This window comes from Gorilla gorilla, chromosome 1 (assembly GCF_029281585.2).
Source record: "Gorilla gorilla gorilla isolate KB3781 chromosome 1, NHGRI_mGorGor1-v2.1_pri, whole genome shotgun sequence".
Classification (NCBI taxonomy): Eukaryota; Metazoa; Chordata; class Mammalia; order Primates; family Hominidae; genus Gorilla; species Gorilla gorilla.
The window spans coordinates 207,193,065-207,207,263 of NC_073224.2; the positions used below are offsets into that span (position 1 = coordinate 207,193,065).

General features: G+C 53.1%; 1 protein-coding gene across 4 annotated transcripts in view; it reads right to left on the reverse strand.

The window, feature by feature from the left end:
* NHSL3 (NHS like 3) overlaps nucleotides 1-14,199 on the reverse strand; it is a 33,623-nt gene that overhangs the window by 14,986 nt on the left and 4,438 nt on the right. The window contains exon 1 of one of the 4 annotated variants that reach the window (XM_055390579.2): nucleotides 5,799-6,038. The exons of 2 other annotated variants lie outside the window; for them this stretch is intronic. Coding sequence is in view for 1 of the 2 variants with exons in the window: in XM_031001483.3 (XP_030857343.1) it covers nucleotides 5,799-5,889 (91 nt within the window). In the remaining variant the exon portion in view is untranslated. Of the gene's footprint in view, nucleotides 1-5,798; nucleotides 6,039-14,199 lie in introns of those variants that run through there. One more of the 4 variants, XM_031001483.3, reaches the window with a different exon arrangement.

Sequence of the window (14,199 nt, forward strand, 5' to 3'; positions counted from 1 at the left end):
ACTTTCAGGTGGAGGCGCTTTACGATTCTCAAAACACTTTCTCTTCTACTGTCTCGCAGAACACCTAACAAGAAAGTTAAAAGGCATGAGTGGTTTCCTTTTTACAAATGAGCACCAGGAGGCTCAAGGGAAAGTGACTAACTTGCTCAAGGTCACCCAACCAGGGAGTGGTTGAACCTGGGTCTCACTCCAACAACCTTAGTGATCTTAAGTCTGAGAAAGTTAATGGGTAAGGGCAGTTGGGGGAGGGGCACGACCTCAATCTCTGCCCAAAGAAAGTAGGGGCTCTGCACCCCACCTGTGCCGGAATCCCTCTCCTTACTTCCCTTGGTGTCCAGCCCCACCCCAGCAGGGACAGAGCTGACAGGCCGGTTCTAAGGTAAATAATGGGGGGCAGGGAGTGCCCACAGCAGGGAGGGGAGGAGCCCATCCCACGGGGTGCCCTGGGGGAACAGGCAGTAGTGCATGGAGGAATTAGCTACGATAATATTAATAAATGTCCTAATGAGTTTCTGCGCCAGTATTTGCTCCCAGCAATGACATAATAATCCCCTTCAGCCAAGGCGCAATTCTAACTTTCCACAGCCCTTTCCTTAGTTCCTTCAAGGCATGATTATCCCCATCTTATGGATGCCAGAGGCAGACACCACAGAGTAGGGAGAAGAAAGAGCTGGGAATCAGGAGGTCTGGATTCCAGGCCTTGGATGAAGGAATTGGCCTCTCTGGGCCTCAGTCCCCTCATCTGTAAGGTGGGACTAACACCCACATCACAGAGTGCCTGGGAACCTTAAAGAAAGCCACACAATCTAGTGTAAACCCTGACCCCAAGGGTCAGAGACTTGCCCAAGGTCACACTGCTAGAAATGGCAGAGGCAGGATGTGAGCCCAACTCTGACTGGCTGCAAAATCATGTTCTTCCCACGCCACCAGCAGCCTCCTCTCCCCACCACTCCAGCTCTCTTCAAATCTCAAGTAAGGTTAAGGACCATTAAGATAAGGTCTGATAAGGAACACTTGACATCAGCTCCCTATCTCTCCTTAGTGACACCCCTCCATGTGGCAGCCCTAACCCCTCAGTTTGGGAAGGAAGGGAATTCCAGGCCCAGACCAGATCTCACTGCCCTGGAGTGAGGATTCCTAGGTTGGAGCTTTCATTTCCCCTTAATTGCAACATGATCCTGAGCCAGGTACTGTGCTTTTCTGGGCCTCAGTTTCTTCATCTGAGATGTGGGGGGGGGGGGGTTGGAGAGATGATCTCCAAAGAGCCCTCACCATGGATGACTTTGCCCCTAGAAGGAAGGGGGGTCAGTGGTTCCCTTCCTTGAGTCAGGGCCTGGGGCAGCAAGGAGATTCCGCTTATCTCAGATCCCTGGGATCAGAGAGAGCTGGACCAGCCTCTTATCTGGAAGCCCGGGGCTCCCACAAGCAAGTCACCCAAGCAGTTGGTCACAAGTCTCCCCACAAGAAAGGGGACGAGACATGGGGGGAATGGAGGAGGGAGCCTTGTCCAGCTGTGGAACCTACCAAAGACCCCAGACTCCAAGAAGTTAAACCTCCAGGTCTACAGGCAGGGGGAAGGATGAAAAGAATTCCAGATGGTCTGACTCCAGCAGTCCCTTCCCTCAGTCTCCCCATGTGCACAATGGGAACAATAAATCCAACCAGAAGGAGGGCCATGTGTGTGAGCTTGACAGTGCAATGCAAGGGAAAAGGAAGAGGGCGGGTCTTCCTGGGCTACCAATTCACATCCACCACCATTCCCCAACCTGCCCAGGACCGAGTGCTCAGCTAGCCTGGGAAGGGGAGAGTTGGGTGGATCCCTGAGTGCCAAGACCAAACAATCCCGGCAGGTTACAGTATCTTTCCAGCAGTCAGGAGGCCTCACCTCATACACCTTCACCCTTCTCTACCTTACAAGGGCATTTGATCCGCGGGATCAACCCTTCCTTGAGTCTTGATTTCCCCTTCCCACTTGCTCCCTCTCTAAGCGCTTGGAGGCTTTAATGCTTAGTCCTCAACCCCTAACCCTCCCCACAGTGCTTCCTCCACTAGTCCTCTTTACATAGTCCAAATCCCCCGGGGCCGGGGCCGCAGGCTTTCTCTGCCCAGAGGACATGCAGGCGCCTCCATCATAAGATGACACCCTTCTATTCCTAAACTGATTAAGGGCACAGGCTTTGTAATGTGACAGGCTTGAGTTTTAATCCAGATTCAGCCATCTCCTTGCTGTGTGGCCTTGAGAAAGTGACTTCACTTCTCCGAACTCCAGCTTCCTCATCTCTAAAATGGGAGAATAGCCTGTGGCTTGTGGGACTGTTGGAGGACAAAAGACAAATGAATTAACTGATGTAAAGGGACAGCATAGGGACTTATTTTTATCTCTGCTACCATCTCCCAGCCAAGCAGCCTCAAGCACAGAAGCCCACACAGCTCCCTCTGGCCCTTACTCTCAACATCTGGTTAATCCCAGGTCTTATCAATTCAGCCACTTCCTCCGAAGTGTCTCTGCAGCTGCCACTCCTCTCCACTCCCACAACCCCCACCCTGTCCCCAGCCCTCACCTCATCACCTCTCCCCTGGACTACTGCAACAGTCTCTGAACCTCCACTCTCACCACCCCACCCCTCAACCTGTCCTGCCTGCACCTGCCCCCACCCTAGAGCCATCTTCCTAACACCCCACTTTTGTAGACTCCTCCCTTGCTCAAACACCTTCACTGGCTCCCTGTGGCCTGCAGACTCCAGACCTCTCTCCCTGCCTTGTACTCTCTCCCTCCTCCTCTCACAGACTAACGAAATGAGTACTTATACTGGCGCTTGAGTACTTATACTCAAGCTCCAGTCCCCATCTGGGCCTGTCACAGCAGAGGCTGAGGCCAAGGATAACTTAGGATCCTCAGCACAAATAAAACCAAAGGTACCGAGGTTTACATTCACAATGGAACCTCAAGAGGACCCTCAGCTACTTTTCCCTCCCACCTCCATGCTCAGTCCCAACTCCATTTGTTTTTTGTTTTTGAAATGGAGTCGAGTTCTTGTCACCCAGGCTGGAGTGCAGTGGCGCAATCTCGGCTCACTGCAACCTCCACCTCCTGGGTTCAAGCGATTCTCCTGCCTCAGCCTCCCAAGTAGCTGGGATTACAGTTGCCCGCCACCATGCCTGGCTAGTTTTTGTATTTTTAGTAGAGACGGGGTTTCACCATGTTGCCTGGGCTGGTCTCAAACTCCTGACCTCAGGTGATCCACCCACCTCAACCTCCTAAAGTGCTGGGATTACAGGTGTGAGCTACTGCATCCAGCCCATTCTTTTTTTTTTTTTTTTTTGAGACAGGGTCTCACTCTGTCACCCAGACTGGAGTGCATTGGCACGATCGGCTCACTGCAGCCATGACCTCCCAGGCTCACATAATCCCCTCACCTCAGCCTCTCAAGCTACTGGGACCAAAGGCACATGTGCCACCACGCCCAGATACTGTTTTATTTCTTGTAGAAATGGGGTGGGGGGGGGGTCCTCGTCATGTTGCCCCAAGCTACTCTCGAACTCCTGGGCTCAAGTTATCCTCCCATCTCGGCCTCCCAAAATGCTGGGATTACAGGCATAAACCACCTCGCTTGACCTCAACTCCATGCCTCTACTCACGGCCATACCCCACAGCTGAAACAAATCCCTGGTTCTCTCATTTAACCAACAATTTAGGACTAATTTCAATCCTGTGATTACTTCAAAGACAAATTAGGACCATCTCCTCAGTTTTCTAAAGCTGACCCCAACCCAGAAGGCTTTTGATATATTGCCTAGAATATTTCCTAGCCCCTCTCACTTAATTTCTGTGTTGTCTTGACATTGCTTTCTAATTTTTTCAGAACGCCTTAAAGCCTGAGTTGACCCATGAGTTGCAGCAGGAACTGGAAGCTCACAAGTGTTGCTGGAAGCCCCAGGCCACTTCCTCAAGGGCCAGTAGGCAAGAGACTATAAACACAGCCTTCTTATCTTCTCTCTCCTCCATCACAAATGGTCACAAGTCTGGGCCCACAGTTAGTTCCTAGGAAACCATCAGATCCGAGCGACCATCAGAGGACAGATGAAGAGCCCCAGCCCTGCCCCCTTAGTGCAGATTCTAGGAGAGACAGGTAGGCACAGACAGGGCTTTCAGGACTGCTGGGGCAGGGAGAGTGCTGGAAGGTCCTGGAGATTCTCATCAACACCTACCTTCTGAGAAATCCTCAAAGAGCCTAACTGAACTTAGTTAACCCTTTTCTTATTGTCATTTTGATTATATTACTACCTCAAACCACCATAGGCAAATGACCTTGGACAAGTCCCTCTTTCCTGGACCTCAGTCTCTTCATCCATGAAATGGCTAGCCAGAACGGTAAGTGTCCCAAGAAGTCACCTAGGGCCCCTGATTTCACAGACAGAACCCCTGTAGGAGCCACAGTGGTCCAGACAAGTGAAAGGAATCTGCTCAAGGTCACCAGGGCCTATTCCACAGCCTCATTGAGAGGAGAGGTCCCCCACTTCCCAGCCCAGGCTCTTTCCACCACCCCCTCCATGGAGCGATGAGATCATCAAGCTCCGGTTCGGAATCTCTAGGAATGTGGGCCATCCTGGGAATACACCCGTAGATTCTCCCACCACAGCAGGGCCCCCTTCACTCCACCTCCTCTGGGATTTCCTCACTCCCCCAGACCAACAGGTATCGCTAAGGTGCCTGCCTATGTTGAAGACCCTCTATCTTGGGGAGGAGGGAATGGAACCATCACCCTGCCCTTCCCCCATCTCTGGATTCACCAGTAACTAGGCACTCTCGATAGCCCCTCCTTCAGCGCCCCTCGGGGATACCCTGAACTGCCGCACTTGTTGGGGGAAACAGGAATCCCATCTCTTGGGATTGGAGGCCTTCCCCTTTCCCTCCCCTCCCCATTGGAGCCTGGAATGTGACCCGCGGAGGGATCCCGCAGCAGCCGGCAAGGGCTGCGTTCCAGCTCGGTGGCTGCATTGAAAGGGGGAGATGCGGCGGCGACCTCGGGGACCGCGGGGACGGGGGAGGGGGGGAGGCGGGGAGAAGTCGCGGTGGCGCGGGTGGGGGTAGGGAGGGAGCCAAGAAAACCAGTCCGACTCCCGATCGCGCCAGATGGAGGCGGTCCCCAGACTCCAGCCCCGGGTTTCCAGCTTCTCCCTTCCACCTTTGTCTCCCCTCCCTCCTACAAACTTCCAGCCTTCAGCCTGTTGGGGGCTAAGATCTGGGGCATAAGCGTGTGTGTCCGAGTGCCTTAGGGTCTGCTGTGAGCCTGAATGCGAGTCCGGTTGGTTGTGCAGTTATGAACCTGTGTGTGCATCTGTGTGCCTAAGACGCTGGGCAACTGTACCCACATGACAGATGTGTGTGAACGACTGTGTGCCTGTGTGTCTGGATCTGCGCGTGGGTGTAGTTCGTGTGGCTGTGTAAACCGCATGCATAGGTATACATGTACCTATGTCTCAGGCTCTGTGCGTCCTACTGCGATGATACGAGAGTGTGGGTGTGATGGTGTATGTGATCCTGTGTCTGCGTGTCCGTACATCTGAGTGGGTGTTGTGCGTGTGACTGTGTAAACTGCGAACATGTACGTGTGCCCGCCCGTAGGTATTACCGTGTACGTGTGTCTCCGTGTGCCTGTGAGGGGTGGGGTCTGCGCGAGGATTCCCGACCCCCCCACACTCACACCCTCCAAGCCCCGGGAGGGGGCAGCAGCGGTGGCGACGGCCGCAGTAGGGACCCTCCTCCCTGCCTGCCCCGCCCCCACCCCGGCCCCTACCTGCCGGCCGCTTCGCCGACCGCCCGAACCGCCAGAAGCTGCGGACCCGGGGACCGCTGGGGGCCTTCCTCTTGTGGTGTGAGTTCCCCATTGCGGGTGCGGGAGCCGGCACGGGAACCCAAGCGCGGCCCAGCCAGCCCGGCCGCCGGGCCCGCAGCCCCGGGAGGGAGGCAGCGAGACTCGCGGGCGGGCACCGCGGGCGCCCCCAGCCCCAGCTCGACCACGCCCCCGAGCTCTGCGGCCAATGGCCAGGCCGGGGGCGGGCCCGGAGGAGGGGCGGGGCCTGGCGCGCATCCCGTCGGCTCCGCCCCTCCCGGGACCTGGGAGACCGGCTGAGCCGCCCAGCCTAGGGCGCACAGGGGAAGGCCTGGCCAGTCCAGGTGGGGCAGGCGGGTTGCCCACTCTCTCAGCCCGGAGGCTACCGCTCTGAGGAGTGCAATGGAGCTGGGAGAACGCGGATCCGGAGCCCTGCTGCCGCTAGAGCCCACCAGCCACCTCCCCGTGAGTGTCACGTGCCTGTGTGTACAAATGTATCGAACTGACTGTATTTCTGTAGTTATAGTGTTCAAAATAGTAGCACCCTTTTACTTAGTGTTTACTATGTGCCAGGCTCTGTGCTAACCGCTTTCATGCATTACTTCATTTTATCCACAGTTGTGGAAGGTAGGTCCTTTTTTTATTATTTTTTTTATTTTTTTGAGACCAAGTCTCGCTGTCACCCAGGCTGGAGGGCAGGGGCACTCTCTCGGCTCACTGCAACCTCCGCCTGCCGGTTTCAAACGATTATCCTGCCTCAGCCTCCTGAGTAGCTGGGACTACAGGTGCGCACCACCATGCCCGGCTAATTTTTGTAATTTTAGTACAGACGGGGTTTCACCATGTTGTTCAGGCTGGTCTCAAACTCCTGACCTCAGGTGATATGCCTGCTTCGGCCTCCTAAAGTGCTGGGATTACAGGCGTGAGCCACACCACCCGGCCTGTTAAATATTTTTTTAACCAGCCTGGCCAACATGGTGAAACCCTGTCTCTACTAAAAATACAAAAATTAGCCAGGCTTGGTGGCACATGCCTGTAATCCCACCTACTCAGAAGGCTGAGGCAGGAGAATCGCTTGAACCCAGGAGGTGGAGGTTGTAGTGAGCCAAGATCACACCACTGCACTCCAGCCTGGGCGACAGAGCAAGACTCCGTCTCAAAAAAAATATATGTGTGTGTGTGTGTGTGTGTGTGTGTGTTTCTTTAAAAACGCCAGGCATTGTGGCTCACACCTGTAATCCCAGCACTTTGGGAGGCCAAGGCGGGCAGATCACTTCAGGTCAGGAGTTCGAGACTAGCCTGGCCAACATGGTAAAACCTCATCTCTGCTAAAAACACAAAACATTAGCCAGGCGTGGTGGCTCATGCTTGTAATCCCAGCTACTTGGGAGCCTGAGGTGGGAGGATCGCTTGAACCTGGGAGGCAGAGGTTGCAGTGAGCCAAGATCACGCTACTGCACTCCAGCCTGGGTGACGGAGTGAAAAATTAAAAACAGAGAGAAGAAAAGCCTTCTAGGCTGCCTGGGGCTCCCACCTCTATCTCCTCATCACAGGTGTCCTTGTGCTGAGGGACCTGCCCAGGGCCCCATTGCCTGGGCAATGACTCTTCTTTACCATCACTTCTGCCCTGTCTCTCCAACTAGAGGCAACATGGTAGAGCAGAGAGAGCACTGGGCTGGAAGTCTAGAGCCCTCAGTTCTAGACCCCACATGGCTTATCCTTCCTGCCACCAGAACAAGCCCCTCCACTATACCGTGCTACCTCTTATGCCCGATGGCTCCAGCAAACCCTCTTCCCTCCCTGCAAAATGTGAGAGTCAAAGCTAAACCCAACTCTCTCTGAGGCCCTTCTCTTGCTAGAGTCTCAGGTTGACAACAGTGCAGTCCTTGAAAGGCTGGCAAGTTATTCACCCATAGAAAATATTCATTGAGCATACAATGTGTACCAAGCTGCGTGTACACTTTGCACAGAGAAAATGGTCCTAGTGTCAAAGCTGAAAAAGAACTCGGAGATCAGCTAGCCAATTCCCTGAATTTATATAGATAGGGAAACTGGGGCCCATAAAAAGAACAGTTAGTATGGGAGAGTAGAGGGAATACCCAAGGATAAAGTCTAAATTTCTTGGCATGAATTAAGTGAGGACAGGTATGTGAAGAGGCTCAAAGGATGTCTCAAGTGTGGCAGGTTCCTTGGCCTTCACAAGAAGCGTTGGAGGAGCTGCCCCTGCCCATCAGTTCAGCCTCATCTCCGACCTCATCTCTGAGATGAGAATCTTCTTCTCAGAGCTACAACCACACAAAACTGCTTGCCACCCTCCAGCACACAACTCCAGGCGTTCACACCTGCCATCCCCTCTTCCACCTTGGCCTGAAAGGTGCCTTTTCATTCTCAATGCCCTGCTCTACATGCTGCTCCTCCATGAAGTCTTCCTTGCACCCCCTCTTCCCCCAGCTCAGTGCTTCCTTAGTGAAAGCCCCACAGACATTAGTGCTGCCTTCTGATATAGTACTGATCACACCCCAGGGCTCCCCTGTACCCCGTGTTCACCATCCCAGAACTTGCCTTCAGACAATAGTTTTAGTGTCTGCCTTTCCAACCAGAACAGTTTCCTGAAGAGCAGTGATTGTCTGACTCCTTTTAGTAACCCCAGGCTCAGCACATAGTAGGTGTACCTATGTGTTTAATAGAAACTGGTGGAGGTGGAGATGGTGGGGCTTGTAGATTAGCTGTAGTAGCAACGGTGACGCTTGCATACTGACGGAGGTAGTGATGATAGCACATAAATACTTTCACTGCAAAGGCAGTGCTTGCTCCAGGATCCTGTGGGAGGAGTACTGCCCACTGCCAAGAACACAGGACAGGCTAGGCTAGGACTGGTGGGAAGAAGTAGGTGGTATGGAAGGCATATGGACCAGAACTCCAGGAACCACAAGAATGAGCTGGAATGCCTCGTGACCCTCTTAGAAAATGGTGGGGAAGGCCGGGCACGGTGGCTCATGCCTGTAATCCCAGCACTTTGGGAGGTAGAGGCGGGCAGATCACCTGAGGTCGGGAGTTCAAGACCAGCCTGACCAACATGGTGAAACCCCGTGTCTACTAAAAATACAAAATTAGCCAGGCATGGTGGCGGGCACCTGTAGTCCCGGCTACTTGGGAGGCTGAGGCAGGAGAATCGCTTGAACCTGGGAGTCAGAGGTTGCAGTGAGCTGAGATCGCACCACTGCACTCCAGCCTGGGCGACACAGCGAGACTGTCTCAAAAAAATAAATAAATAAATAAAAGGGGCCGGGCGCTGTGACTCATGCCTGTAATCCCAGCACTTTGGAAGGCTGAGGCGGGCAGATCACAAGGTCAGCAGTTTAAGACCAGCCTGGCCAACATGGTGAAACCCCGTCTCTACTAAAAATACAAAAATTTGCTGGGCATGGTGGCAGGCGCCTATAATCCCAGCTACTCGGGAGGCTGAGGCAGGAGAATCACTTGAACCCAGGAGGTGGAGGTTGCGGTGAGCAGAGATCGCACCACTGCACTCCAGCCTGGGAAACAAGAGCGAAACTCTGTCTCAAAATATAAAAATGAAAATGGTGGGGAAGACCTCACTTGGCTAGACTTGGAGGAGGGGGTGTCCTAAGCAGACAGGAGGCCTCACTTAGTAATCTCCCTACCAGGAGCCTCCTGGGAATCACGCACTTTGTTACAAGATTCAGGGTTTAAATCCTCTGTGAGCTGAGCTGTCTCTATCGCCCCTTCCATGCCAAGCACAGAGATGGGCACCCTGTGAGTGGGCTGACAGTCTTTTAATGAATCAGCCCCTCAGGACAGTGGAGTACAAGGGCATAGAGGACAGTGGGGTATAACTAACGATGGGGGAGGCGGATAGAGATTTCACTCCTCCTAACCAAGGAAGCTGCAGGAACTTGGCTGACTTCCCCAAGTCTGCCAACGGGCTAGAGGTGGCCTTTGGGTCCGCACAAGGAAGGTGTGTGTCCCTGCTCCTCCAACCCCACCATGTTCACTGTGGCCCAAATAACATACAATGCTTCCTCTTATTCGTTTTCTTTAGCATGTGACAGGCCATGAGCAGCTGAGACAGCTTTGAGGGTCTGGAGAGAGAGAGGGATTTCCAAGGAGCAGGTGCTGAGGGGAGGCTCTCACTCTGCCCTCTGCTGACAAGAGAATGCAGATTTTTGGGGTCACAGGGCTTGGCCACCACAATTCAACCCTTGCTAGGAGCCCTGCTTCAGGGACTGCGGGGAGGGTATAGTGTGGGGAGAGCACACTGATTGAGAGCCCCTTTCAGGCCCAAGGGGAATTTCCAAGAGAAGGGTGAGGGAGAGAGAGCTGGAAGGAGCCCCTGAAGGTGTTGAGGGGAGGGCAGGGAAGACTCCCTTGGCCTTGCTTCCTTCTCAGCTCTTCACACCCCTAGCAGAGGCACCTCTCTGGGATGCGATTTTCCATTTGAAGTCTGAAGAAAGGAGTGAAGAAGCTGAAGGCCTGGCAGTTGTGGGCTTTTCTTCTGCCTCTGACACTAGATGGCCATGTGAACTTGAGCAAGTCACTTCCTCCTCCGGGCCTCAGCTGCCCCATCTGTATGTACCATGAGGGCACCCTATGACATCTCGGGCCATGAGCTCTGAGAGTCTAGGATCCAGAGATGCCCATCTCTGGGGGCCCATACTGGAGCATTACCTATCATCCAAGGCCACTTAGCCAGGCCTTGTGCTGGCCAGGGCAGAGGGAAGAGTCTGTCAACCCAGTCTCTGCCCTTCGGGTATTCAAAATACTGAGGTACAGCAATCCCTGGATCCCACGGAACCCCAGATAGCCAGCTGGTCCCAAGTCCCTAGCACGTGCTTTGCCTGACGCCAGTGCCATAAACCCTTCAATCCCAGCTTCCTTTCATCCTTCCATTTCAGCTCAAGCGCCACCTCCCTGGGGAAGCCGTCCCTGACCTCCCTCAGAGATTGCTGTGCTTCCCCTTGTCACACTTTTTAACCCTTAATTACTTGTTCAGCGTATTTTCCCCCCTATACACACACTCATCGTGAGGTTCATGAGGCCCAGGACTTTGTCTCTCTTATTCATCCCTAGGATAGTGCCTGGTATATAACACTTAGGAAATATCTGTGAAATAAGTGAGTGAGGCTCCCTCTCCCGTCTGGACCCTAGGAAAACAATGTCTATCCTCTCACAGGGGTCTGGGGAAGACAGAGCAGCCACCCTGTCACACTCTTTATTTTTTACATTTCTGGGAAGCCAAAATGTCACATTCTTATTGAGAAACCCCAAACTCCTCTGGGGAAACCACTCCCCCATTGGAGGTATCCCATAGCAGAGGGAACTCAGCCCCTATTACATTGGTCCAGGCCCCAAGTAAGGACACTGAGGTGCCCTTTACCCAAGAAGAAAGTGGCTGGAAAAGCATATACTGCCCAACCCCAACTCTCTTAAGCACCTTGCTCTAGGGTCTGGGGACAATAATTTCCCCTGGGAGTATCACAGAGATGACACTGACACCAGGCCCTGAGGGCTGAATAGGAGTTCACTGGATAGCAAAGTGAAGGGGAGCACATTCCAGGCAGGAGAAGCAGCACAGGAACTGACACAGAAGGGGAAAACACATGGGAGTGTTGACTGACGGGCAAACAGACACCATCCTGACCTCAGAAGGGCAAGGTGCCCACGACCCCAGAGACTTGACTCTCACTTTGCTTTGGAACTATCTAGGCCCCTTCCTCAGCAGAGAGAAATGACATTGTTCATAATGGACTCTCCTTACCCACCTTCCTTTTTTTTTGAGTTTTGAATGAAACCGTTGCCCAGTTGAACTCCCGTCGCCCAGGCTGGAGTACAGTGGCGTGGTCTCAGTTCACTGCAGCCTCCGCCTCCTGGGTTCAAGTGATTCTCCTGCCTCAGCCTCCCAAGTACCTGGGACTACAGGCGCCTGCCACTACGCCTGGCTAATTTTTGTTTTTTGTTTTTTGTTTTGAGACGGAGCTTTTTGTTCTTGTTGCCCAGGCTGAAGTGCAATGGCGCGATCACAGCTCACTGCAACTTCTGCCTCCTGGGTTCAAGCTATTTTCCTGCCTCAGCCTCCCGAGTAGCCTGGGATTACAGATGCATGCCACCATGCCCAGCTAATTTTTGCATTTTTAGTAGAGATGGGGTTTCGCCATGTTGGCCAGGCTAGTCTCAAACTCCTGACCTCAGGTGATCCCCTCCCGCCTTGGCCCCCGAAAGCACTGGGATTACAGGCGTGAGCCACTGTGCCCGGCCATAATTTTTGTATTTTTAGTAGAGACGGGGTTTCACCATGTTGGCCAGGCTGGTTTTGAACTCCTGACCTCAAGTGATCCACCCGTCTCAGCCTCCCAAACTGCTGGGATTACAGGTGTGAGCCACCATGCCCAGCCACCTTACTCACATTCCTATGACATCCAGGCCACTGGGTCTCAGTGTCTTATGTGGCTGGCTGGAGGTCAGCTCTCCTTTCCTGGACACAGCTCCCATCCCCATGCCTAGCCCCCAGCCCCTACAGGCTTGCTCCCTCAGCCCATTCTCAAACTCACAGAATCCTAGAACTAGCAAGAGTCTCAGAGGCCATTAAACCCCATCTTTGTCGGCCAGTCGCAGTAGCTCACGCCTGTAATCCCAGCACTTTGGGAGGCCAAGGTGGGCGGATCATGAGGTCAGGAGTTCAAGACCAGCCTGGCCAATATGGTGAAACCCCATCTCTACTAAAAATACAAAAATTAGCCAGGCATGGTGGCACTCACCTGTAGTCCCAGGCTGAAGCAGAAGAATCGCTTGAACCTGGGAGGCAGAGGTTGCAGTGACCTGAGATCTCGCCACTGCACGCCAGCCTGGGCGACAGAGTGAGACTCTGTCTCAAAAAAAAAAGAAAAAAAAAACCATCTTTGTCAAGACAGGGCATGTCTGGTCCAAAGAGGGGCAGGACTTACCCAAGGTCATACAACAGAGCAGAACTCAAACTCAGGGTTCTCTCCACAACTCCACACCATGAAAGGACAGTCCTCCCTGAGTGGCCAGAGGGAACTTGGAGAGGCCACAGTGAACTGACTGGAGTTAACATGGGGCTAAGTCAGCTAGGCCTGGCAGGGTGGCTCTCAAATTCTCAGTATCAGAGCCATGCCTACTCCCACCCCTCAGCTGCTGCCCACTGCACAAGAGAAACCCTCAGGAGGACTACATACCCCTTTCCCCAAAACTGGTTTTGTCTAAAACTCTAGAGAGGTTACCCGCCTCCAGAGTCAGAAACACAGCCATCATCATATAATTTTCTTTGTAGAGTGTGGCCTCTGGAGGCAGACTGAGTGGCTCCGTCATTGTGATGCTGTGAACCTCACTTCCACATAGATGGGGACTTTGCCTGTCTGGTCCTCTGGCATTCGTATCACCTTGAACAGTGCCTTACACTACAGAGTAAAGAATATGTCCTCTTCAAATAAATGAAGCTGAGTGACCTTGGGCTACTTACTCTAACCCCTTTTTTCTCACCTACAAATGGTGATAACTGTCCACCTCCCAGGTTGCTGTAAGGACATAGGAAGACTTCTTTGATGAAAATGCCTGGCCAGGGTATATATAGCACATAGCAGCCTTCCTGTTACTTCTCTTCCCATTCAGATTAGCCAGGACCCTGCCCTCCTTCCATAGGTGCTCGCCTCCTACAGAAAGCCTCCCCTGATTATCTGCTGGGCTCCAATCCTGGCATCTGTCCCAGAAACACTTCCTACCCACACACTTGTCTAGAGTCCAGGTGATATTTCTGGAAGATATGGATTCCTGTTTGTTTTTGTTTTTTTTAACTTGTTCTTTTTTGTTTCTTTTTTTTTTTTTTTTGAGCTGGAGTCTCGCTCTGTCGCCCAGGCTAGAGTGCGGTGACGCGATCTCAGCTCATTGCAAGCTCCGCCTCCCGGGTTCACTCCCTTCTCCTGCCTCAGCCTCCCAAGTAGCTGGGACTACAGGCGCCCGACACCACACCTGGCTAATTTTTTGTATTTTTTAGTAGAGACAGGGTTTCACCATGTTAGCCAGGATGGTCTCAATCTCCTGACCTTGTGATCCGCCCGCCTCAGCCTCCCAAAGTGCTGGGATTACAGGCGTGAGCCATCGTGCCTGGCCTGTTTTTTTAACTTTTTCTTATGTCTGAGTCCTCCTGTGGGACAAAGGTGAGACTCTACCCTCTGTGAATCCCCCTCAATAATCATCATCATCACGGGCTGTTTTCCAAACATGGATCAGGGTGAACTTAACTAATGCTCAAGTCCTCAGCAGCATAACAACAGCAGAAACCTGCTGCCAGCTGCACCATGCTCCACAGTTCACAACGCACTTGCATGTC